Genomic DNA, 26,993 nt, shown 5'->3' with positions numbered 1-26,993 from the left:
GTAAGACCAGCTGGTTCCCCATCCCTTCTTTTAACTTACACAACATGTTTGGCCAGGTATATTTTTGCCATATGCATTAGATGTGTTCTCAAAAACCACTTGGAAATGGGTTTTCCGTTCTGGGATGTATTTTAAATGTACAAAAGGAAATCCTGTTTAAAAGTAAATAAATAAAGCCTGCCTTGAATCTTTTTAAAAAGCAAAGCATTGTTCGGTAATGTGAAAAAGGGCTTCCAACTTATCTGTATTCAAGTTCAATTTCCACGTGCAAAGCCCTTTTCAGGATAGTACATACAATGCTGGGCCTGCTCTTTACCTGTTCTCAAGTGCATAGGATTTGATCATGAATTGTTTATGCACCTTTAGAAAGAAATTGTGAGCAAACACATTTTTGCAACAGTAAATATCCTATTACAGGGAGGCAAATCCTATGCCCACTAATGGTAGCATCTGGGTTTGCATTTCATGAATTGGTCTGAAATGGATTTCACTCACCTGATTCTCCCCGTTCTTGGCATCATTTATGGCATTATGCGTCAAACTCACTTGCCTTAGCTCATCTAAGACGCAGCTCTGGGTAACTCCCAGGGGTTCATATTTGGTAGGTCTGGGTTTTGATCCAGTAATCTGCATATTGGACAGCTTCTCCCCGGGGATTAAGGTGCACATAATCTACAGAGCTTACTAGGAGGAACATTCCTTTAGAGCCTGTCTGGACTGTCAAGGGTCAGTAATCCTCTATTTTACTATCATGATGTTTAACACTTCGGATTACAAAAATATTACATAGGAATTCCGAGTCCTGCTATATTGGAGGATCACCTTCCCAGCGGTGATCCGTTTCAGTCCCCTGAAGGCAGTTTACTTGACAGGTGTGTTGGGGACCCTTATTAAATGTTTGGTTTTCAAGTTGTATTCTGTGGCGTGTCCACACAGCCCGAAGTCACGCAGCCCACCCCCATACGAGCAACACCGCTTTAATTATTGGAATTCCAAGCAAAAACATTCACAGAATAAATGAGTCCAGGAGCTTAAAAAGAAAAATCTTGTTTGGCTAAGTATATTCAGGTCACAAAGTGTTAAATGTGTTATTTCACCCACTCAAGTGTTACTCATTTAAGAACGGTCATTTAAGTCTACAACTAAATACATCTTTAACACAGCTAATCTCTTCTCCGTAGGTTATGGTATATATCGTGTTTGTAATGATGTAACCTGTTTATTTTCTCTTTCCCTATGCTTCCTGGATTTCTGCTCCTACTTTCTTTTCTTGCTTGTTTTGTCTACCAAGCTTATTGACTTCAGTAATTCAGTGAAGGTACAGAACTAGTTATGTGTTTACTAGTATTATGGGTAATGTTAATCAATTGTGAAGTCCTGATAAAATCTAGTTATCCATATTCAAGGCAGACGTTAGGCCAGATAGATGGACTTTTCTGGGGGAAAGATCCGTTAGATTTGAAGGCAGAGATTTCTGCCATCTGTTCTCCCAAAATCCAATGCAAATATCCTTACAAACATGGGACAAGAGGATACATTCATTCTTTGTAAATGTGATCTCACTGAAATTTTCAATTCACTTGTAGGATTCCAAAGCCTATTTCCATCTTCTCAATCAAATTGCACCAAAAGGACAAAAAGAAGGGGAACCACGGATAGATATTAACATGTCGGGTTTCAATGTAAGTATTGAAATTCTACAGTCTTACAAAATCATTGTCCATTTCTTCTAAATAGCAAGAATTGTTATAATTGCGTGTGGTGGTGTTGACAGTTTTAAGCGTTACTTTAAAATGTATTGCTGTGGGTGTAATTCAAAGGCAGAAAGATTAGCTTTGGTTTATTTTGACAGTTTATTAGTGAGCCCCACAGTGATGGCGCTGTTGGTTTATATGGATTGCATAAAATATTCAAAGGGAGGGTGAGGAAATAAGTGTTAGAAACTAACCTTTTCCAGGCGTTTGGATTGTAATCACAGTAAGACATTTAGTGACTCTATGTTCAGATATGCATCTGTAATATTCCTGTGTTGAGGGTAATGTGACTATGTTTACAAACTGCTGATCCCTGAAATCCAATATGGGGAATCATTCACGGAACATGTTCCCTGCTTACGTCATTGATTTGTCCAGTGACCTTGGACACATTTCTTCCCCATACTGGATCTCACTTAGCTCATCCATAAAGTAAGGAGTTGGACTAGACTAGTCTCAAGTTTCTACGTTCGCCTGGTTTATTCTTTGCACCTATTAGATATAGGATGCACTGTACCAATTTGGGGGCACCTGGGTGGCTCGGTCAGTTAAGCGCCCGACTCTTGGTTTCAGCTCAGGTCATGATCTCACGGTTTGTGAGTTCAAGCCCCGCGTTGGGCTCCATGCTGGGCATGAAGCCTACTTAAAAAAAAAAAAGAAAAAAAAAAAGGAGAAGAAGAAGGAAAGAAAATCCACATTTCTACCCTATTATGCAGTGGGATTGAGTGGATTATACTGTCTAAACCATTTACACTGCCCTTATCAGGACTGAACTTGTAACTGACTTGTGTACGTGTATTTCTGTCTGTATGTTAGATGTGAGACTCTTTGGTTCAGTCACTCGGTACGGATGAGGGGCTGTCCTGTGCACTAGGGAGCTGTCTGGGAAGGCTAACCACATGACCTTATGCCTGTGTAAATGGCACCAGGATACTAACTGATTCTGATTCTGATACAGCTCTTCTCCATTCAGTCTTCCCTGATTGATCTGAAAACACTCCTTTGTCTCTTCCCTCCTCAGAGTCCTTCAAGGATTCCCATTGACTGTAGTCTTTAGTCCGAAATGTTCTGCTTAGCATTTAAGGCCCTACACAGTCTTGTTCCAGGTCTCCTATCCAGCGATGCTTCCCTGAGCCCGTGCTCACGCTTTTCCCTTGTTGTTCAGTGTCCTTCTTCATCTTTTTCAGCCTTATACCTTCTTTAGGGCCTCACTGATGACTGATTTTTTTAAATCCATTGTCACATCAGGTTTGCTCGTGATCCTTTGTAATTCCTTCCTGCCACTTTCCCCTACTCCCCCTTCCCAGGCAACCGCCCATTTGCTTTCTTTCACTTTACATTAGTTTGAATATTTGCAAATTTTATATAAATGGACCCCTGTAGTATGTATTCTTTTTTTGTGTAGCTCCTTTCGCTTGGCATAATTATTTTGAGACTCATTCGTGTTGTCACATGTATCATAAATTCATTCCTTCTTAAAGGCTGAATTATATTCCGATGAATGGACATACCACAATTTGTTAACCCACGCACTTGTTGAACATTTGGATTGTTTCCAGTTTGGGGCTATTACAACTACAGCTGCTATGAACATTCATATAGAAGTCTTTGTGTAAATATGTGCATTCATTTCTCTTCGGGAAGTACCTAGGAGTGAAATGGCTGAGTGATGGGGTATGGTTATTGGTGACGGTTAACTTTTTGAAGAAGCTGCCAATTCATTTGCCAAAGGGGTTGTACCATTTTACATTGCCACCAGCAGTGTATGAAAGTTCCAGTTCATCCACGTCCTCACTAACACTTCAGTGTGGTTAGCCCTTTTAACTTGGCTCATTCTAACAGGTGTTAAAAGATCTGTCATTGTGGTTTTAATTTGTATTTCCCTAGTGACCTGTGATGTTGAACATTTTTTTGTGATTATTTACCATCCATGTATCGTCATTGTTCAAACACTTTGTCCATTTTTAATTGCATTGTTTGTTTTCTTATTAGCAAGTTTTGAGTGTTTTTTATGTATTTTGGATACAAATCCTTTATCGGATATGTGATTTGCAAATGTTTTCTCCCAACATTTTTCAAAGAACAGACGTTCTTAATTTTAGCCAAGTCAAATTTAGTCATTTTTCTTTTACGGATCATGCTTTTGATGTTGTATCTGAGAAATTTTAGCATAATACAAGGTCACAAGTATTTCCTCCTATGTTTTCTCCTAGAGGTTTTTAGAGTTTGGCTTTTTGCATTTAGAAATATATGTTTGGAGTTAATTTTGAATATAGTGCAAGATAGGAGCTGAAGTTATTTTTGCACATATATTTTTTTGGATTTGATTATTTTTATTTCACTATTGTATATTTGACTATTTAAGTTTTTGGTTTTCATCTATTTTAAAGCTTCCTTCTGTTCCAATATTATGTCAATGCTTCATTAAGAATGCCAGGATGATCACTGAAGAAGGGATTTTAAGATAAAGCTGGTAAATAGCATAAATCAAACAATATTAAAGTAATAACTGACAGGTTACAAGAAATAGAAAAGGCTCTGAGAGGAACTCACTATATGCTCACAGAGAATCCTGAAGAAACGTTGAATCCCACTCAATTGCCAATCTTCTGGTGGTTACTGGCAGCAGAAGGCTACAAGGGTAACACAATAAATACACATTGTTCTGGAGTCCTACACAGTCAAGGTATCGCACTGGAGGTTAAAAAACTAAGAGCATCACCCATTAAAGACAAAGTTAAGGGGCGCCTGGGTGGCTCAGTCGGTTAAGTGGCCGACTTCGGCTCAGGTCATGATCTCGCGGTCCATGAGTTCGAGCCCCGCGTCGGGCTCTGTGCTGACAGCTCAGAGCCTGGAGCCCGTTTCGGATTCTGTGTCTCCCTCTCTCTGACCCTCCCCCGTTCATGCTCTGTCTCTCTCTGTCTCAAAAATAAATCAACGTTAAAAAAAAAATTTGAAGACAAAGTTAAAACCCTCAACTTATACATTCTGGGCAGCGTTAGTTTAAAAGTAACATTCCTCAAGCTTCCTTTAGCTTTATCTCTTCTTTTCCCACCAATTGTAAAACCTTTTTATAGGGGACACTGTTGTCCAGAAGTGCTGCATTTGCCCTGGGACAAACTATAGTGTACAGATATAGGAACTTCTCAGAGTGTTGCTGTGTTCTTTTCCAAACATAGGTCACTAGACACAGAAAATCCCAAAGCAACTGTGCCTCCTGTAGCTCCCGGTTTTTTTGCTTGTAGCATTGGGAGGCAGGAATACTGGGCGTCTGAGAAACTAATTTTGACACTGGTCTGAAATGATTGGGTAACTCACATTCTTCACCAGACCCTATGCTGATCAAGAGCTCAGCATGCATCTTTCCAGGGGGGAAAAGAAAAGGGGAAAAAAATAGAATGGGGTGGGCACCTGGGTGGCTCAGTTGGTTGAGCTTCTGACTCTTGGTTTCGGCTCAGTCATCTCAGATTTTCTGGGTTCGAGCCCCGCGTTGGGCTCTGTGCTGACAGTGCAGAGCCTGCTTGAGATTCTGTCTCCCTCTCTCTCTACCCCTCCCCGACTCACCCTAGTGCTCTCTCTCTCTCTCTCAAAATAAAAATGAACATTAAAAAAAATAGAATGGGGAAGAAGGTAACAAGTTGGGAGTCCTAGGAATTAGTCGAAAGTAAGTATTCTTTGCAGAAATGCACAACATTGCTTCTTCCTGGGTGGAAAAGTTAAGTAAAGCAAACCGTAAACAAATAAAATAGACTAAAATAAAAATCCCTGAAGAGAAAAACTACAATTTGAAATGCACAATTTAAACCTGAAATCAAATCATTGGAGACTGCGATTCTTGATTATTATTTTTAAATTATTTTCTCATAATTATTTTCTCTTTTTCAGTCTTACACCTCCCTTAGGGCCCAACTGAAAAATCTGAGCAGTTTTCGCTTTTTTCTTGATGAGTTTTAGCAGATGTAATCCCAATGGAATTAAATGTATTATCCTTAGATAAATCATCTGGTGCCACCTAGGGTATTTTTAAGGTACTGCAATCAAATACAGCCAACTTTCTGTTGCATTCCACAAACAATTTTATAATAAATACCATGTGTTGGCTAAGAGAAAGTAGAATTGTATATCCAGCCTATCATTGTAGGGAAACGTTTCTATATTTTTAGTATTTTTAGCCTTTTACAATATGTCTTCTTACTTTACTTCAACAGGAAACAGATGATTTGAAGAGAGCAGAGAGTATGCTTCAACAAGCAGACAAGTTAGGTTGCAGACAGTTTGTTACCCCTGCTGATGTTGTCAGTGGAAACCCCAAACTGAACTTGGCCTTTGTGGCTAACCTGTTCAATAAATACCCAGCACTAACGAAGCCAGAGAACCAGGATATTGACTGGACTCTATTGGAAGGTAACTGAAGGTTTCTCACATTCTAATGTGCAGGACTGCAGAGTGGAAATATCTTACGTAGGCCACGATGATTTCAGGATCTTGACTTAATACGTTTCCTTATCCACTTTCCCTTAGCAAATATCTGCTGGAAGTAGACCCAAAGGCTGAGTAAAAAGTGGCAGCTGATAGAAAAGGATGACACAAGGAAACTTGTAAAGGAGTCACGGATCACTTAGCTTAAGGCCACTTAGTAAACCAGTGCTTTATTTTAATATTTTAGAATTGGATCACTTTTTAAACCTCTCCCCCCGCAAATGTACATATGCATTAAATTTGACCTATAAATTTACAGTATTATTTCATTCATCCATGGTTGGACTAACCAGAACTAGCCCCGATTCCTTTTCTACTCCCCTACTCAAAAAATACTAGGGGCGCCCGGCGGGCTCAGTCAGTTGAGCGTGCTAGTCTCAGTCTCGGGATTTTGAATTTGATCCCCACGTAGGGTATAGAGATTACTTAAAAATAAAATCTTTAAGGGGCGCCTGGGTGGTTCAGGCAGTTGAGCCCGACTCTTGATTTCAGCTCAGGTCGTGATCCCAGGGTCGTGGGGTCAAGCCCTGCGTCACGCTCCGTGCTGAGCGTGGAACCTGCTTGAGATTCTCTTTCTCCTCTGCCCTTCTTCCCTGCTCACATGCTGTCTCTCTAAAAAAAATAATAATGGGGTGCCTGGGTGGCTCAGTCGGTTGAGCATCTGACTTCGGGTCAGGTCATGATCTCGCGGTCTGTGAGTTCAAGCCCTGTGTTGGGCTCTGTGCTGACAGCTCAGAGCCCGGACCCTGCTTCGGATTCCGTGTCTCCCTCTCTTTATGCTTTTCCAGTTTCAAGTAACTTATTGGTGTAGTATTATAGGCATGTAAAATGAGTACTCGTGTGTAGCTTAGAATGTATAAATGTGTAGAAAGAAGAAGTAAATTCATGAGTATAGAGGGTTCATTTAACCACAAAAATTTTTTTAATGTAAAACTGATCACATCAGTTACTTCTGGGAGATATTGGGGAAGGATTACAAGGGACAGAAGATTATTAAAACTTCATAAACCTCTAAATTGCTTAACTGATTATAAATTTGCATTCTTTAATTTTAAAATAAAATGAATAGATTTTTAAAAACAGGCATGTATCTGGGGGCACCTGGGTAGCTCAGTTGGTTAAGTGTCTGACTCTTGATCTTGGCTCAGGTCATGATCTCATGGTTTGTGAGACTGAGCCCCACATTGAAGCTTTGCACTGGCAGCATGGAGCCTGCTTAGGATTCTTTCTCTCTCTCTCTCTCAATATAAAGAAATGAACTTTAAAAAAATAAAAACAATAAAAAGCATGTATCTAGAGAGAACGTGTAGAGAATGTTTGGAGATTCATATTGGAGAAAACCTCTAGATCTGTACAGAGGAAATGAAATAATCTTACATATGCTTTCATATTATATGCACATATACAAGGTGTTGCATTAATATATAAACTTTGTGAATATTCTTAATAGGAGAAACTCGTGAAGAAAGAACCTTCCGTAACTGGATGAACTCTCTTGGTGTTAATCCCCATGTAAACCATCTCTATGCGTAAGCTTTTCTACTTTTCTTATAAACAATTAGGAACGTCATGAGTGGATGCCACAGAAATAATTACAGCTCTAAACATTTTCTAAATGTTAGTTTACAGGGTGCCTGGTGGAGTGTCTGACTCCTAATTCAGCTCAAGATTGAACCCCGTGTTGGGCTCCACACTGAGCGTAGAGGCTGCTTAAGATTCCGTCTCTCCCCTGCCTCCCTCTGCCCCTTTCCCCATTTGCCCGCACTCTCTCCCTCTCTCTCAAAAAAAGTTAGTTTACAGTGGTCATTTATAGTGGAAAATGCTTAGTGGTGACATCCATCATTATTTTCCAGATATGCAGAAGCCCAGATTATTTCTCTATATGATCATTAAGTGAAAGAATGTAAGGATGTCTTTCTAACACCCTAGGGAACAGATAGTTAATATTTTGAAACAGAGACCAAGAAATGCCTTAGGTAGACCATCCATGATGTCTTGAGGCCCTTCGTGTTCACTGTTCTCTCAGCATGGAATGTTCTTTTCTGCCTCTAATGCCTTACTCCCTTACTATATTCAAACCACGAATTCAGACCCGGCCCAGCACCTAACGCTCCTTAACCCTAACCCTAGTTCTTTTTTATCTCCATAGCAGTTATATACACCCCCAAATCAAATGATCTGTTTATCCATATACTTGTTTATTGTCTCTCTCTGTAACTCTAAAGTAAGGCCAGGGAATTTTTGTCCTATTGCCCAGCTTCTAGAATAGTCCCTTGCAAAAAGTAAGCTCTCAATAAATATTTCAAGTGAGCAAGATGATGTTACCTTTGTTTTGGGGACAGACTGATAGAAAATAGGAGCCTGGGGTATTATCTGTGGTTTTCTAGGTTTTATTTACTTTTTTAATTCAAATCCCATTTAGTTAATATAGTTGTGATAACGATTTCAGGAGTAGAATTTAGTGGTTCATCACTTACATACAACACCCAGCGCTCATCCCAACAAGTGCCCTCCTTAATGCCTATCACCCATTTTCCCCTCTCTCCCACTCCCCCATCAACCCTCAGTTTGTTCTCTGTATTTCAGAGTCTCTTATGGTTTGCATCCCTCTCTGTTTTTATCTTATTTTTCCTTCCCTTCCCCTATGTTCATCTGTTTTGTTTCTTAAATTCCACATATGAGTGAAATCATACGATATTTGTCTTTCTCTGCCTGACTTATTTCGCTTAGCATCATACACTCTAGTTCCATCCCTGTTGATGCAAATGGCAAGATTTCATTCTTTTTGATGGCTGAGTAATATTCCATTGTGTATATATACCACAGCTTCTTCAGCTATTCTTCCATCGTTGCTCAGGTTTTCTATGTTTTAGTCACCACTGTACTGTTACTGCTTTTCATGAAACCAAGTCTGGCTGTCTGAAAACACTGATTGAATTCTTTTTAAATCTTTAGTGACCTACAAGACGCCTTGGTAATCTTACAGTTGTACGAACGAATTAAAGTTCCTGTTGACTGGAGTAAGGTCAATAAACCTCCATACCCAAAACTCGGAGCCAACATGAAAAAGGTAGATCATTCAGTCGCCACACAGATTTGTTACGGGCTGTTTTTATTCTCCGTGTGTTTCTTTCGTTTAGAACACTCTTGAGTCTGAGCTTCTTGAGAACAGGAACTGTGTCTTGACTTCTTTTGACGTGTGGAGCACCCCACGTCGCAAACACGTACTCACGTATGTGCGCGGAGTAAACAGATGAGAAATCTTTAACCGTTTACCTTCTGTGCGTTTACAGCTGGAAAACTGCAACTATGCTGTTGAACTGGGGAAGCATCCTGCCAAATTCTCCCTGGTCGGTATTGGAGGGCAGGACCTGAATGATGGAAACCAAACTCTGACTTTAGCTTTGGTCTGGCAGCTGATGAGAAGGTACGGTACGCAGTTTGAGCTGTTCACGCTTCGCTGCAATCAATGGTCTGTGATCTACTTCTTGTTACTTTCAGGCAGACGTGTCAGTGACTATGTCTTTGAAATGTTTGTATTTAGACTCTTAAGTGGGCTTAAGTAACGAATACGTGCTGGGTGTTCAGTGGGAGATGCCTCCTTGAAAGCCAGGCAGCAGAACTGAATATTTCCTGGTTTTATTTTTTTTAAGTTTTTTACATTTATTTTGAGAGAGAGGAGCATGAGTCGGGGAGGGGCAGAGAGAGAGAATCCCACACAGGCTGTCAGCACATAGATCTGATGTGGGGCTCGATCTATGAGATCATGAGATCATGACCTGAGCTGAAATCAAGATGCTTAACCAACTGAGCCACCCAGGCACCCCTGTTCACCTGTTTTACTAGGAAGCCTGGCATGCAGACTTGAGCTTCATTTAGTGTCAGTGAATTTAAAAAAAAAAAAACACAAAAATTATGAACAGTCCCTGGATCCATTTGAATTTTTTTTTCATATAATGTGAATTTCCTTCCATGAAATCTTTAGTCTTTCAAACCTAAGGGATAAAAGAAATAGAAGACAAAGCACCTTTCTATTGTTTGCATATTTTTCCCTAAAATAGATTGGGACCTAGGGCGCCTGGGTGGCTCGGTCAGTTAAGCATCGGACTCTTTTCTTTTTTAAGTGTTATTTATTTTGAGAGAGAGAGAGAGAGAGAGTGCAAGTGGGGAAAGCACAGAGAAATAAGGAGAGAGGGAATCCCAAGTAGGCTCCACACCATCGGCACAGAGCCTGATACAGGGCTCAAACCTACGAACCATGAGATCATGACCTGAGTCAAACAGCTGAGCCACCCAGGCGCCCCAAGCATCTGACTCTTGATTTCGGCTCGGGTCATGATCTCAAGGTTTGTGAGTTCAAGCCCCACGTCCGGCTCTGTGCTGACGGTGTGGCGCCTGCTTGGGATTCTCGCGCTCTCTCTCTCTCTCTCTCTCAAAATAATTTTTTTAAGTAGATTAGGACCTTTTCTTCCACCTCCTCTATTTTTGTTTTCCTTATTATTAGTTTATGTTACAGTTCTAAGTTACATAGGCTCCCCCCCCCCCAATTTCATGTTTTTCTTTTCAAATTTTTATTTAAATTCTAGTGCGTTAACATACAGTGCAATATTGGCGTCAGCAGTAGAATTCGGTGATTCATCACTTACAACAACACTGCTTCTTCTTTTAGATATACCCTCAATGTTCTGGAAGACCTTGGAGACGGGCAGAAAGCTAATGACGACATCATCGTAAGCTGGGTGAACAGAACATTGAGTGAGGCTGGAAAATCAACTTCCATTCAGAGTTTTAAGGTAAGAGTTCCACATTTGACTCTTAGACGTTATGTTTGCCGGAAAGTGCCAGTAATTTGGAAGGGCAGCCGTTGGGTTTCTTCGTCAGTGCAAGACTCTCTTAATTCACTGGGCTTTGTAATCTATAAGTAATCACGTGTTAATTTGTGCATACTGAAACTCTCAGGTTCATTGTCCTTTTTACACTAGGACAAGACGATCAGCTCCAGCTTGGCGGTTGTGGATTTAATTGATGCCATCCAGCCGGGCTGCATAAACTACGACCTTGTTAAGAGTGGCAATCTGACAGAAGATGACAAGCATAATAATGCCAAGTAAGAGATACCAATGATAGTAGTGATTAATATCCTGGCAAGAGCACAGGCTTTGGAGCCGGGCACGTCCGCATTCTTGCTCAGATTCTGCCGCTGAACAATGGCGTTATCTGAGGGGCGCCCAGGTGGGTGGCTCAGTCAGTGAAGCGTCCGACCCTTGGTTTCATTCAGCTCAGGTCATGATCTCATGTTTCGTGAGTTCGAGCCCTGCATTGGGCTCTGCGGTGGCCGCATGGAGCCTGCTTGGGATTCTCTCTTTCCTCTCTCCTGCCCTTCCCCTGCTTGTTCTCTCTCTGTCTCTCTCAAAGTAAATGAAAATAAACTTTAAAGGGGCGCCTGGGTGGCGCATTCAGTTCAGGGTCCCTCCGACTCTTGATATCGGCTCAGGCCATGATGTCACAGTTTGTGAGTTCAAGCCCCGCATCGGGCTCTGCACTGATGGCGTGGAGCCTACTTGGGATTCTGTCTCTCCTTCTCTCTGCCCCTCCCCTGCTTGTGATCTCTCTCTCTCTCTCTCTTTCTCTCTCTGTCTCTCAAAATAAATAAACTTAAAAAAAATAGAGGTGCCTGAGTGGCTCAGTTGGTTGAGTACCCAAATTTGGCTCAGGTCATGATCTCACAGCTCTGAGTTCGAGCCCTGTGTCGGCCTCTGTGCTGACAGCACAGAGTCTGGAGCCTACTTCGAGTTCTGTGTCTCCCTCTCTCTCTGCCTCTCCCCTGCTCATGCTCACTCACTCTCTCTCTCTCTCAAAAACAAACATTAAAAAAGAATTTTTTTTTAATAATAAGCTTAAAAAAAAGAAGAATGGTGTCACCTGAGGATACCTCTTTGAGCCTCAGACTCATCAGTAGATTGGGAACAAATAATACTTAGAGATTTTGAAATGAATAAAATATATATGAGCCTAGCATTGTGCCTGACATAGTAGGTGCTCAATCAGTTGTTGCTTTGGGGAATTACCGAAATAATATACTTTGGGTTTTAATGTGACTCAGCTACAGACTTACAAGAGGAAAATGAGCTAAGAACATTCATGCCGGGGCGCCTGGGTGGCTCAGTCGGTTAAGCGTCCGACTTCGGCTCAGGTCATGATCTCGCAGTCCGTGAGTTCAAGCCCCGCGTCGGGCTCTGTGCTGACAGGTCGGAGCCTGGGGCCTGCTTCGGATTCTGTGTCTCCCTCTCTCTCCCCCATTCGTGCTCTGTCTCTCTCTGTCTCTCTCTGTCTCAAAAATAAATAAACGTTAAAAAAAAAAAAAAGAACATTCATGCCATAGATAAGAGTAGATAGAAATATTCTTTTTTGAAGCACATTATTTACTGATGTCTTTTTTACTGGGCATAAAGCACCTTTTCTACATATGTTGAGTTTATTATCTTGGCCCCTTAAATGAGCAGGATGCTTAACCCTCCACTGAAACTACCTATGCCTTGAAAATTTTCTGCAAGCCAACGATACTGACAAGGGCTTTTCCACCTGTCCCTTCCCTTCTCCACCAAAGACCTAGACTTGACTTGCTTTTACAGGTGACCCATGAAAGCTTGACTAGCATACACTGAAAATGAGCCCACCAAAAAACTTTCCTTTTTCAGTGACTTGGTCCTCTTCAAAGATTTGTGTCACAAAACACCTAGAAATGTCTCATGGATTAATTGAAGTGTGCTCTTGCAAATTTCCTCCACTGGACACATCAGTTCTTTCTTCCCGTACTTTGTGTACCTTTTCCGTTCCTTATTCTGACCACTCCGTTCATGTACCGTGTAGACTCCCCGCCCTTGACTTTTTGGAAGTATTCATTGTATCCACCAAAGCAGCTTGGATTTGACATGTGACACAGATTTCCAACCCCTTTCTCTAAGATCACATGAGATCTTAGAGTGTCTGTTATCCTATTACGTGTCCAATGAAACTGTCAACATTGATTATATAGCCAGTCTGGATAATTATATATATTTTTTATATATAATATATATTTTATATATACATATTTTTTCATTGTCATGTCATGTCAGTGCTCCAAAATTAATTCTCATTGCATATTGGAGAAATGGAGTGGATAAAATCTGTCCCAAATAGTAGAGCTTAAAAATCTGGTGTCACTTAAGAGTGACATCAAAAAAAACAAAACAAAACAAAACCAGGGGCGCCTGGGTGGTTCAGTTGATTAAGCGTCTGAAAAAAAAAAAACTGTGACGCACACCGTAAACTAAATACTAAGTTTTGAAAATTTTTTGCATGAAAAAGAAGAGACAAGGGCTGAACTTATAATAATAGATTCTGAAAAATAAGTATTTAAAGACAAACATCCTAATGAAAAATAGGACATGTGGATAGATCAGACTCCTTATAGAAAAGGAAACAAGCTATAAATACATAAATCAATGTTTCACCTGGCTGGTGTTTATAGGTATGCCTTTAAAAAGTGGCACTGAGGGGCACCTGGGTGGCTCAGTCGGTTAAGCGTCCGTCTCTCGATTTGGGCTCAGGTCATGATCTTGCAGTTCGTGAGATCGAGCCCCACATCAGGCTCTAGCTGACGGTGCAGAGCCTGCTTAGAATTCTGTCTCCCTCTCTCTCTGCCCCTCTCCCACACATGCATGCACTCTCTCTTTCTCTCTCTCAAAATAAATAGACATAAACTTTAAAACAAAACAGAGAACAAAAAAAGCAAAATGTTCCCATCCGAACTCCCACACTATGAAAGTTTTGCATCCCAGCCAAATGATAAGAGGAAACCGACGTCTCCTCTCCTGTCCTTCGCTAACAAGAAGTTCATCTGAATTTCTGTTTCCTCCAAAAACAGGTACGCGGTGTCCATGGCTAGAAGAATTGGAGCCCGGGTGTATGCTCTCCCCGAAGACCTTGTGGAAGTAAAGCCCAAGATGGTCATGACCGTGTTTGCATGCTTGATGGGCAGGGGAATGAAGAGAGTGTAAAATAACCAATTTGAATACAAACAGCCTTGCTCCCAGGTGCATGGTTACCAGGTCAGCTATTTCCAGGTGATGTGCTCATGGCTTAAGGAACTGTTGGTCATCCTGAGAGCCCACAGGGGAAAGAGGTTGAATGAAAACGACTCCCCTTTCCCATCGCCGAGGTTGGATTTGTCAGGCACCCCTGAAATGTGCTCACGGCCAACTCATTTACTCTCTCCTCCTAGATTGCTGCCCTGGATACTTCCCATTGCTGTATGTTATGTCTGTGTATCTTTTTCCCTCCTAGAACATCCACATCTTGAGACGTGCTTAGATGATTGGATATGAATATTCTTAGACCATAATTTTGCTTTCCATCCAGTATGCTCGTTCTCATTCGAGAACTGTGGTCGGAGGGTATTTGGATAGGAGTACCTTTTGCTTTCTCTTCGTAGTACTGAAAATTGGCAGAAGTAACTGGCTGTGCAGAATGTAATAGAAGCTTTTCGTATTCTTTTATTCTGAAAATCAGTATCTTTTTACAGTATTCTTTCTACATGATCTTTTTTGTACATTTAAGAATATTTTGATTACATTAAATAAGACTGCTGATTTTGCTACTTTTTTTAAGGGGTCTTCAAGTAAGTAAAAACCATACATTATAGGTAGAGGAACAAAACGGACCTTCCAATTTGCATACCCTGGCCTCTCACACCCAAGCTGTAAACAATTGACGCATCTTATCTTAAAACACTTGGTTCAGTATATGCTTCTTTGTGTTACAACCTGTATCCTCAGACTCTCTCTTTGGATTTAAAAATGTTGAATGACACGTTTGAGGAGAGAGTGTGCTCGGACCGTAGACAGGATATGCTAAGTGTACCATCAATTTTCCAGTTTTACACCTAAGACAAGGAGATGTGGTCACTAAAGGATAAAAATATGTATGTAGGACTTAATGTACTCTTGCTTTGTCCAGCTATTTGCTATAGTTTTCAAGATCATAATGTTACTCTAACTCTGAAAAGTGATGTAATCTGGTAGCAGTGTATTAGTTCAAATAAAGGCATTTACATAATAATTAGTCTCTTCATGTTTCTGCCCCTTAGTTTGCCAGTAGCGCTTGCCAGATTCCCCCCCCCCCCACCCCAACGTTCTCTTTTTCTGGCACACTATATAAAATGATGTTTGTGGGGGCGCCTGCGTGGCTCACTTGGTTAAGCGTCCGACTTCGGCTCAGGTCATGATCTTGCGGTTCGTGGGTTCGAGCCCCGCGTCGGGCTCTGTGCTGACAGCTCAGAGCCTGGAGCCTGCTTCGGATTCCGTGTCTCCCTCTCTTTCCACCCCTCCCCCACTCACACTGTGTCTCTCTTGCTCTCTCAAAAATAAACATTAAAATTTTTTGTTTTTTAAAAACGGCTTTAAGGAATAACTACAAGACAAGTTTACTGCAAACATACCGGAGTAACTGATAAGGACAATCACATCTTACGACCTGTCTCCTAAAGAAAAAGCTCCATTAGAAAAATGGGCAGGGGCAGCTGGCTGGCTCAGTTGGTGGAACATGCAAGTCTTGATCTCAGGGGGCTGTGAGTTTGAGCCCCATGTTGGGTGTCGAGATTATTTAAAAATAAAATCTTTAGGGGCTCCTGGGTGGCTCAGTTAAGCATCTGACTTCAGCTCAGGTCATGATCGCACAGTTCATGAGTTCGAGCCCCGAGTCGGGATCTGTGCTGACAGCTCAGAGCCCGGAGCCTGCTTCAAGTTCTGTGTCTCCCTCTCTCTGCTCCCCCGCCCACACCCAACTCACACTCAGTCTCTCTCTCAAAAATAAATATTAAAAAATAATCTTTTTAAAAAAAGAAAAAAATGGGCAAAGGAGTCCGATATTCAAAAAATTATAACCAATGAACATATAAAGGGAATGCTGGTTCTCACAAGTAATGAGGATTATGCAATTGAAACAAACCAAGAATTACTTTTTTTTTTTTTTTTAGACGGCTTTTCAGAGCAGTTTTAGGTTGGAAGCAAAATGGAAAGGTACAGAGAGTTCTGTACCACCTCCCCCCACACATGCATAGCCTCTCCAACTATCGACACCCCTCCCTGGAGCAGTATATTTGTTACAATTGATGGACCTACATTGACACATCACAATCACCCAAAGATCATAGTTGACCTTAGGGTTCACCCTTGCTGTTGTACATTCTGTGGGTTTTGACGAATGTATAATGACGTGCCCACCATTACAGCATCATACAGAATAGTTTCAACGCCCTAAAATTCCTCTGCGCTCTGCCCATTCATCCCTCCCCATCCGCTAAGCCCTGGAAACCACTGATCTTAGTGTGTCCCTAGTTTTGCCATTTGCAGATATCCTATAGTTAGAATCATACGGTACTCAGCCTTTTCAGATTGGCTTTTTCACTTAGTGAAACATTTGAGAGAACTGCCTTTTTAACAAACTGCCTTTCATTGATTAAAAAAAAAAAGTGATTGGGGCGCCTGGGTGGCTCAGCCGGTTGAGCATCCGACTTCGGCTCAGGTCATGATCTCACAGCTTGTGGGTTCGAGCCCCGCGTCGGGCTCTGTGCTGACAGCTTGGAGCCTGGAGCCTGTTTCAGATTCTGTGTCTCCCTCTCTCTGCCCCTAACCCACTCGCATTCCGTCTCTGTCTCTCTCAAAAACAAACATTAAAAAAACAATGATAAATGATCTGTTGGTGGAGGTATGCAAATACAGGCTTTCTCTAATGCCCAGATGGAAGAATGATCAGTTTACGGCTGGTTGAAGGCAATTTGGTAACTACAGCCAAACTGAAAACGGTCGTATTTTTCCACTCGGCAGCCAGCAAATATAGCAATGTGCTACGATACATCTTGTAATGAAACAAGTCCAGCTATGTAATGCAATACTTTTGTAGTCATTAAAAACACTGCTGTGGGGGGTGCCTGGGTGGCTCAGTCGGTTGAGCATCTGACTCGATTTCGGTTCAGGTCATGCCTGATCTCACAGTTTGTGAGATCAAACCCTGCATCAGGCTCTGGCTGACAGTGTAGAGCCTGCTTGGGATTCTCTGTCTCCCTCTCTCTGCCCCTCCCCTGCTCGCACACATGCACACACACACTCTCAAATAAACTTTAAAAAATAAAAATAAAAAGTAAATTTAAAAACTGCTATGACTATGTAAGGAAAGATGTCTCATTCTACCCCACTTTTAAAAATTAATGGTAGTATGTACAAATATACTTCTACTTGGGGAGGTGGAGTGGAACATCAAGGATTTTTTACTTGTTTTGGAAACCGTTCATTGCATCGTTTTGAAGTTTTTATTTCAATTCCAGTTAGTTAACATACAGTGTAAAATTAGTAAAATTAGTTGAATCACGATAGAGTGATTCAAGACTTCCATGCAACACCCCGTGCTCATCACAAGTGCCCTCCTTCATCCCCATCACCCATGTAAAAAAATTCTTTAAGGTTTTATTTAGGTAACCTCCACACCCAACAGGAAATTAAACAACATAGAGAGCTGCATGAAGCCCATTCTTTTTCTTGAGTGCTATAGTTGCTTATCTGGGACACAAACACTCATCATAACGTCAAATGGAACAAGGGAAGTTTGTATCAGGCAGGGGCACAAAGTCAGAAAGTATAGATTTTTACAGTGGTAGGGACGCCTGGGTGCCTCGGTCGGTTAAGGATTTCCAACAGCATGGAACCAGCTTGGGTTTCTCTCCCTCCCTCTCTCTCTGTCCCTCTCCTGCTTGTACGCTCTCTCTCAAAATATAATGTTTACAGTGGCAGACAGAATGCGTAGGGGTTAGAGGTGGTGGCGATCAGTAAAATCCCCAATGCGACGTGATGCTTTGGCTGGTCCTTCATTTCTTACAAGTTTGACGGGCGATAAAAAGGGCCAGGTAGGTAGGTTTTTAATCCTGCAGGTTCCTTTTTGAGGTCCAGATTTGACCCATCCTTGTTTCCTGGTTTCAAAATCCTATTTCAAAACTGCTGCATTCAGATTTCACAGAAGGGGCTCCTCCTAAGGCTGGACAGCTTAGACACATACGTAAGACAGCCTTCTCACAGTCCAAAATCACCAATGCAAAATGGAAATAGCCCCTGACGTATGGGAACTGGCCTGGCACTCACAGCTATGCCTTGTTCTCCTGTGAGCATAAACGCATTCGTAGAACACCAGCATCCTCTGTGTTGGTGATGAAGGCAGACAAAATAGGAACGCTATCCAACTCTCAGAAATGAACAAACATCTCCCTCTCCTGGCTGATATGAGATATTGCTGCTGCTTTTTCTTCATTCCCAGTACAGCTTGAGCCTGGGTATAATCTAGTATGGTTTTGCAATGTTGATTGTAAATATTTCTTGTCTTTAGTCACTTACGACTTAAACTGTGTCTCTAGCAACTTTTCTTAATAATTTTTAAAAAGTTTATTTATTATTGAGAGAGACAGAGAGAGAGAGAGAGCACAAATTGGGAAAAGGCAGAGAGAATCCAAAGCAGGCTCCAGGCTCTGAGCTCTCAGCACAGAGCCCGACGCGGGGCTCGAACCCACAGACTGTAAGATCATGACCTGAGCCGAAGTCAGACACTTAACCGACTGAGCCACCCAGGCACCCCTCTAACAACTATTCTTGATTTCACCTTTCCCAAATGTAGGCTTCAAATTCAGACTACATAATAAAATTATTAAGAGGTCTTTTATGCTTCAAATATCTTTGGGTTTCCTGAAATGGCCATTAGAGAATACAAAGATTGCTCCTGTAAAAGAAAGGACAATTCTGGAGCACCTGGGTGGCCAGTCAGTTGAGCAGCTGACTCTTGATTTTGGCTGAGGTCCAGATCCTAGGGTCATGAGATCGAGCCCTGCAGCAGGCTCCACACTGACCGTGCAGCCTGCTTAAGATTGCCTCTCCCTCTGCCCCCTCCCTTGCTTGCGTGCTTGCTTTCTCTCAAATTAAGAAAGAAAAATTTTTTTAATGTTTATTTATTCTTGAGAGAGAGAGAGAGAGAGAGAGAGAGAGAGAGTGCAAGCAAGGGAGGGGCAGAGGGAGAGGGAGACACAGAATCCGAAGCAGGCTTCAGGCTCCAAGCTGTCAGCACAGAGCCCGACGCGGGGCTCGAACTCACAAACCGTGAGATCATGACCTGAGCTGAAATCAAGAGTAGGATGCTTAATGGACTGAGCCACCCAGGTGCCCCTTAGGAGATTATCTATGCCCTAGACAGACCTTCTAAAGACTCTCCGATGACGATGCTTTAGTCGTAGTTGTTAACGGTTCGAACACAAAAAAAGGAAAGCTAAAAATCGCTGAACAGGATATGCTATCGCAGTCTTAAATTTCTCCTTAAAATATAAGCTTCTCATGGAAATTAAATTGGTTCAGATGGCTCAATGAATTGCCCTTGCTCAGACTTACCATCTGACAAAATATAAAAAGAGGATACTTTACATGGATAGTAAGTATGTGATTTTAGGTTAGTCCACAATGTCAACATGGCTTAGAAACAAAGATTTCCTGACCTCTCCAGGAACCCCTATAAAATAAATGCTGAGTTAAAAGACCTTGAGATGTTGGGGTGCCTGCCTCAGTCGGTTGGGCAGCCAACTTCGGCTCAGGTCATGATCTCACGATTCATGAGTTTGAGCCCCACATCAGGCTCTGCACTGTCAGCACGGAGCCTCCTTGGGATCCTCTCTCTCTCTCTCTCTCTCTCTCCTAAAAATAAACTTTTTTTTTAAGTATCTTGTTACTTGGTATTGGTCAACAACTGGCATTATCCGTAAAACCCCAAGACATTGGTACTTGAGTTTTTGTAAATATATAAAACTTTTAATACATACGCCTCACTTCCTCCCACTCCTCTGGAATCCATTCGATCAGAACACCTCCAACAGAAGGTTCTTAGGAATCCTCCAGAAGCTGCTGACAGCAGAAGTGGATGACTTACGCCAGACAACAAAACAAGCCGTTGACATCAGAAGTGGAGAGGTTCCAGCCAAGGTGACAGAATGAGATTAATTTTCTGACTTTTCTTTATGCCCTCTAGCACGTTAATGTGACCTCCTTTATTTTCATCGTATTGTTTTGAACCCCCCAGTGGTCTTCCTCTGGCACTTGAGGGAAAACGAAATTCTCCTATACGTTTTCTTCCCAGGTCGTAGCAACTGCTCTGAATTTAACTAATGGCTGGATCTAACATCCTCCAGCAGACCCCGCTGACCGTGATTTAATACCAATTCCTTTCAACATCGCAGAAGGTAGATTCCCTTTTATAGGCCCCTTCTGGTATGTAATAAACTTCCCTCCTATCATTAGTCCTGACCTTCAGCCTTATGAAAATAGACCTTGACCTCACATTATCAGAATGCTTCTGCTAAGGCTATATGATAATACTATCAGCAAAACCAAGCCACTCGGGAGTAGACCGTACTATTGACACTCTCCTGACCACGAAAGTCAGTAAATTACTTCCAGGAAAACACATCCTTCCCTGCTTTGCTGAATTTTTTCTAGCTTCACTCAAGAAATCTACCACCAGGGGGTGCCTGGGTCCGTCGGTTGAGCATCTGACTTCGGCTCAGGTCAAGATCTCAAGGCTCAGGAGTTCGAGCCCCCCATGGGGCTCTCTGCTGTCAGCACAGAGCACGCTTTGGGTCCTCTGTTTCCTTCTCTGTCTGCTCCCCACCCCCCTGATCATGCTCTCTGTCTCTTAAAAATAAAATAAACATCGGGGCGCCTGGGTGGCTTCGTCAGTTATGAGTCCGACTTTGGCTCAGGTCATGATCTCACGGTTGGTGAGTTCAAGCCCCGCGGCGGGCTCTGTCCTGACAGCTCGGAGCCCGGAGCCCGCTTCAGATTCTGTGTCTCCCTCTCCCTCTGCCCCTCCCTTGCTCACACTCTCTCTCTCTCTGTCAAAAATAATAAACATTACAAAAATTTTTTTAAATAAAATAACCATTAAAAAAAATTACCACTAAGGACAGGAAACTGGCTTACTTGTTGTGATAAATGATACTTATATTCCCAATACAGTTTACCCCCAACTGGGGTACTACATTTTATATGGATAGGCTTATACTGCTCAGCCATACACTAATTTATCCTGTGTATTCAGGATAATTGTGATATTAGATACTTTGCAGACTTTGATATAATTGTGGATTTTTAGATATTAAAATGTACCATCCCTCCAGGAGAACATGGTCCTCTGGAAAAAATACTACCAGAAACTTCCAAGCACACAAGCTTATTTAAAAAAAAAACAAGAACAAAAACAAGACAAAACAGGGGCACCTGGGTGGCTCAGCCAGTTGAGCATCTGACTTCGGCCCAGGTCGTGATCTCACAGTGCGTGGGTCCCGGCCCTGTGTCAGGCTCTGTGCTGACAGCTCGGAGCCTGGAGCCTGTTTTGGATTCTGTGTCTCCCACTCTCTCTCTCTGCCCCTCCCCCGCTCACGCTCTGTCTCTGTCTCAAATATAGATAAGCATTAAAAATCAATAAATAAAATAAAATAACAACAACAACAACAAACTCCCAGAAGGCATACCTGACTCTGGTTTTAGGCATACCATATAAGTTGCAATCCCCCTGTTGGGGCAAACGTGGCCCCAAACTTGCCTCGGCCCTGACAAAAATCGTAGGCAACACAACTTCAACTCTGAAAGACAAATTAGCCTAATCTCATTAGCTAGGATTGTTATGGGCAATCACGTGGTCCTCAATGACCTCTTACCTTGTCAAGGGGAAATTGATGCTGTAGCAAACACTGCTTGCTGATAAACCGATAAAGTTCATTTGTACATCAGGACCCACAAAAAGGAAGTTGTCCCAGTGGTCTGGCCACATCACAAATCTAAACCTAAATCGGCCCGCACTTATGGGAAACACCTGTCCAGGAAGCCAAACATACCCCAGCCACCATCCTCCAACTAAGCTTTAACTACTTGCCCTTCACCCCAGAAAATAACACCTGCTAGCTTTTATAGGGAAATCCCCCACCTCCTACCCAATCCTGGCCTGTTTCCGAGCTGCCTCTTGTAACGCTCTCTGTAAAATTGCTCTTGCCCCAAATCCTCAGGGAGAGCTCCCAACTGTTTGTGAGGAGCGTATGCCCCCAAGCCATGGATTGTTTTCCTTTGAATAAGGGATATCAGACTCATTGCCAAATTGCTTTAGTTTTGTCATTTGACAGTTTTGGCAATGAGATGGAACCTGAGGAGAGCCGCTGAAGATTCCAGGGATGGCTCCAAGATGGCGGTGAAGATACCCACAGAGCCCTTTTGGTTTGCTTCAGCTGCTCTGCGGGATCTCTGGTAAGCTTCTCTCAGATCAAGTTCTGCTCATTCTGCATCCTGAGCTCTTCCAGTTTGTTTGTCCTAATCATTCTGGGTGGGAGATTGGGGTGTCAGAAGCGCCAGATTTTTCCAGGTGGGACTTAGTGAGCCACAACATTTGGGTTTGTGGCTGGCCTCACCTACATGGTAAAAAGCTTTGGAAGGTCCTTACAACTGTCAGGAATTGTGCACAGGCAGCCAGAAACAGTAAGTCTGGTTGAATAAGGAAGGATTATTTCAATAAGGGAAAATAATGGGTATCCCTCAATCTAAGAAAGCAAGATGGCAGCCATCAGGGGATTCACAACACCTTGAGCTAAATGCACAGCATAAACTGTTGGGGGACTTGGGGAAACAAATTAAGACAAGAAATTCAGACCGTTTTGACCAAAGGCACATCAAAATCTAAGTAGGCACAACTTAACTAGTAAAAACCATAGGACATCTGCCACTATAAAGAAATCTTTCCGGGGGTGCCTGGGTGGCTCAGTCGGTTAAGTGTCTGACTTCTGCTCAAGTCACGATCTCACGGTTTGTGAGTTCAAGCTCTGCATAGGGCTCTCTGCTCTCAGCACAGAGCTTGCTTCGGATCCTCTGTCCCCCTCTCTCTCTGCCCTTCCCCTGCTCTCTCACTCTCTCTCAAAAATAAATAAGCATTAAAAAAAGAACAACAGTGCCTGGAAGCCGTAGATATTTACAAAAATGGCAAAGTTCTACTAATACAACCAAGAACCACAACAGCCATCATGGGGAAACGTTCCAATTAGACAAGATTGTACATTTAAGAAGTGCATTTGAAAGTAAATCAGGGGCACCTGGGTGGCTCAGTTGGTTGAGCGGCCGACTTCGGCTCAGGTCACGATCTCGCGGTCCGTGAGTTCGAGCCCCGCGTCGGGCTCTGTGCTGACAGCTTGGAGCCTGGAGCCTGTTTCGGACTCTGTGTCTCCCTCTCTCTGACCCTCCCCCGTTCATGCTCTGTCTCTCTCTGTCTCAAAAATAAATAAATGTTAAAAAAAAAAAGTAAATCAAACAGAATGGGTTACCTATTTTAATTGGCATTAAAAAGCCTCTAAAAGGCTTCAAAATGCCAAAAGAGCGTCTTTGGAAGATTCGTTGCAAAAGGCTAATGAAAAATCAAAGATACAAGAGGCCCCTAAAACAAGACTGCGAGACTTTTACCGCTCCCTTCCGTCCTCCCTTACCTGAGTACTCACGGTCTACTGATCCTCTAACTGAATCGCCTTTCCACTCTGCGGAGACTACAATATCGTTACCTCCTAGAGTTGGAAGGCCCAAAAACCAGAAGCTTTGATATCTGAAGACATGATTAGATGGATATCCTACCTCAAGAAGAAAGAGCGAGAATTCGCATTCCTCTGCCTTTTGGTTCTATTCAGGTTCTCCACGGATGGGATGATGCCAGGTCACTCCTCAGAGTGACTGAATGCACCTTCCAGTAGGTTTCCCCTCCCTGGAAGTCAGAGGATGGGGCTGCAAGGTTCAACTCTCTACTTCAGGCTTTGGTCTTTCTGGGACCAGCCCCTGTCAGGAAGTTCATTGGAGGCCCCCACATCCTGTCCTCTCAGTAGCATATAAAAGACACTCATCACCCAGGAGATTCCAACGGTTATAGGAACAGTGTGCCAGCAACCAAAAACCAAATATTTATTTCTTAATAGATCACAGCATCCAAGCAAGGGCAAAGCACTAATTCTTTAAGCTCTCTATGAAGCCATTTCATACAAATTCTAATCCTAAATTAAGTCCCTTCTTTATCTAAAAAAGTTTGTAATGCTTATTTATTTTTTAGAGAGGGAGAGACCGAGGGTGAGCGGGGAGGGGCAGAGAGAGAGACACAGAGTCTTAAGCAGGTTCCAAGCTTCGAGCTGTCAGCACAGAACCTGATGTGGGGCTTGAACCCACGAACTGCGAGATCCTGACCTGAGCCAAAAATCAGACGCTTAACCGACTGAGCCACCCAGGTGCCCCCTAAATGAAGTCCTTTCAAACACCCTTTTATGGAGGCAGTTCATGGTTCCTTCAATAAGCAATAATTCCCATATGTTTCACTACAGACCCTGGAAACCCCTGCCTGCATCTCCAGGTGGTTTGTAAGGAAAGCAATGAGAAAATGCACTCACATTTTACCCCCTTCCCAAGAGCCCAGCACTGGTCTCCTTGTCTCCAGTTTTCCTTCAGCCCACTCCTGTCTCCTCTGGCTTTATTTTCTAAAAAGAGGTAACCAATTTTGCAACCCATTCACTTCACCTTGGAAAGAGTTTGAAGAACTTACCGTGAAATTTTTTTTAAGTAGGCGCCAGGCCCAGTTCGGGCCCCAGTGTGGGGCTTGAACTCACAACCCTAAGATCAAGACCTGAGCTGACCGAGGTCTTAACTGGACGCTTAACTGACTGAGCCACCCAGGTGCTCTGAAACTAATGATTTTAAAGATCTAACTGGGGGGCACCTGGCTGGCTCCCATGTGTGACTCTTGTGACTCTTGATCACATGTGTGACTCTTGATCTTGTGAGTTCGAGGCCCATGTGGGATGTAGAGATTACTTGAATGAATGAATGAGAATGGGTTCTCTGTAAAACAAACCAACCAACCAACCAACCTGTGAGTAATTGCTCTGAATGAAATTTGAATCAGTTCCTCATGATTGAATTCACATGTGCTCAGGGAATTTGCTTAATTCGTGAAGACTTCCTTGGAAACACATTTTTGCACAAAAGGGGAGCCTCTGGGTTTGCCCTATGTTTCCATAAAAAGTCTCAGATTTTTTTTTTTCTGATAAAAGTGGTTTTTCTTAGAAGGGTTCTTAAATATGGAGACGTGTGGAAACAATCTAGATCAGAATTATTCTTGCTAACATCATTATCAAGATAAGGATAAACTTGGGAAGACCCACATATGAAGAATGCCTTTCATCAAAACTTGGTTAATTCCTCTTGCTTTGTCTGGGACTCGCGCTGGTGACCACTTGGGGGTGTTGTGAGCCATTTTCACGTTATGTTTGATGACTCCTGCCATCTAGTGGCCAAATTACAGGGTGCTACTTTTATACCTAAAATGGAGCCAAAGATTTAACAGAGCCCCGCAAGTTCACCACGCTCCTCGTGCTTGGATGAAACAATAACAAAGCCTCGTCTATTTCAAGGTGCAAGGAACATTTTAAACCTTTGGATATAGTCTTCCTTTAGCGGGAAAACAAAAGGCTTCATCTGGGAAAATTTTTGATTTGGCCTTGAAGTTGAGGTCCCTTTGACCACAACCATGGGTGTGTATTTGTCCTGAAATACCCATCTGCCTGCCTACAACAGGTGAGCATGCAGACTTCAGGAACATTCTGCCAGACTAGCCTCTCCTACTCTCCCCCCAACCCCACAAGGGTGCAGCCAAGCCTGTGGGGGTCAGGATTTGTGTCCCAGAAGGCCAGACAGAACTGTGGAGTTAAGGGGGATGCAGAGTCCAGGGGAGTGAACTTGATGCACTGAGTATTGAACTTGAAAATCAGAATGTGTCCACATGATGCAGGGTCACCAAGGGTAATGGTCAAGAAAAATTCTTGAGACGTTTTATGGTAGAAAAAGGTGCTTTTATTATGGCAGAGGCATAGGACCTGTGGGCAGAAAGAGCTTCACTGGGATTGGAGATCCCAGTGAAGGATATACTGATTATATACCCTTTTAAGTTTGTGGAGGATGAGGGGTTAGAGATAACGTAAGTTTCTAAGGAATTTCTCTGTGCTGAAAGTGAGGTTTACAGGACCTTGGAGGTCTGGCTATTGTCAAGATAAGGTTGCTTTTAGTCTCTACTGAAAGAAACCACAACATTAAGGCAGCCATGAGTTCCTTGAGGAAGGTCACGCTCAGGTGTCTGTCAGTGGGCTGCAAGTTGAAAGGAGATTTAATTTCAGCTACCATTTCCCTTGCTTTAGTTCTCGTCATTTTCCCCCCTAAACAATTTTGACCCTTCAGTCTTTGAGGTTGCTGAGTGTGGAAGGTCTTCTCTTCTGTAACTTCTTCCTACCAAAGAGGGACTTAGAGATGTCCCTACCGGTGGATCAACATTGGTCAGCTGGGGATGCAGGAGTTTTGAAAGGCAGAGGCAGCTGAATCCAAGGTAGGCAACAAACAGGAATCTCCTTATGTAGAAAGGATCATCTGTCAGCTTGAGGTTACGGCAGTGAGGGAGTCTCGGCAACAGGCAGAGAGACATTGGAGAAGACAACATAACAAGATAAATATTATTATGAGACAAAGAGGCCCAATGAAAAGATCCTGGAGAGTTGACCAAAATCCTCCTCCAGTCCCACCAATCATTAAAGGAGAGGGAGGGATGGTTTAAAGCACCAATTTGAGGGGGGCCTGGGTGGCT

The 26,993-nt window shown here is 42.6% G+C and overlaps 1 protein-coding gene across 5 annotated transcripts in view; it reads left to right on the top strand.

Annotated features, from left to right (window-relative positions):
- Positions 1–15,335, top strand: part of PLS3 (plastin 3) — a 90,218-nt gene extending 74,883 nt beyond the window's left edge. For 4 of the 5 annotated variants that reach the window (XM_019426905.2, XM_019426908.2, XM_019426907.2 and 1 more), the window contains 9 exons: positions 1,292–1,318; positions 1,587–1,682; positions 5,963–6,158; positions 7,684–7,762; positions 9,189–9,303; positions 9,527–9,660; positions 10,903–11,026; positions 11,216–11,340; positions 14,143–15,335. In XM_019426905.2, the coding sequence (XP_019282450.1) occupies positions 1,292–1,318; positions 1,587–1,682; positions 5,963–6,158; positions 7,684–7,762; positions 9,189–9,303; positions 9,527–9,660; positions 10,903–11,026; positions 11,216–11,340; positions 14,143–14,275 (1,029 nt within the window). In that variant the 3' untranslated portion in view covers positions 14,276–15,335. The remainder of the gene's footprint in view (positions 1–1,291; positions 1,319–1,586; positions 1,683–5,962; positions 6,159–7,683; positions 7,763–9,188; positions 9,304–9,526; positions 9,661–10,902; positions 11,027–11,215; positions 11,341–14,142) is intronic. The other variant, XM_019426909.2, reaches the window with a different exon arrangement.
- Positions 15,336–26,993: the final 11,658 nt, after the last annotated feature.

Source organism: Panthera pardus, unplaced genomic scaffold, assembly GCF_024362965.1.
Source record: "Panthera pardus isolate Hobbes unplaced genomic scaffold, ASM2436296v1 HiC_scaffold_27, whole genome shotgun sequence".
NCBI classification, from domain to species: domain Eukaryota; kingdom Metazoa; phylum Chordata; class Mammalia; order Carnivora; family Felidae; genus Panthera; species Panthera pardus.
This window is presented reverse-complemented; position numbering and strand designations above follow the sequence as displayed.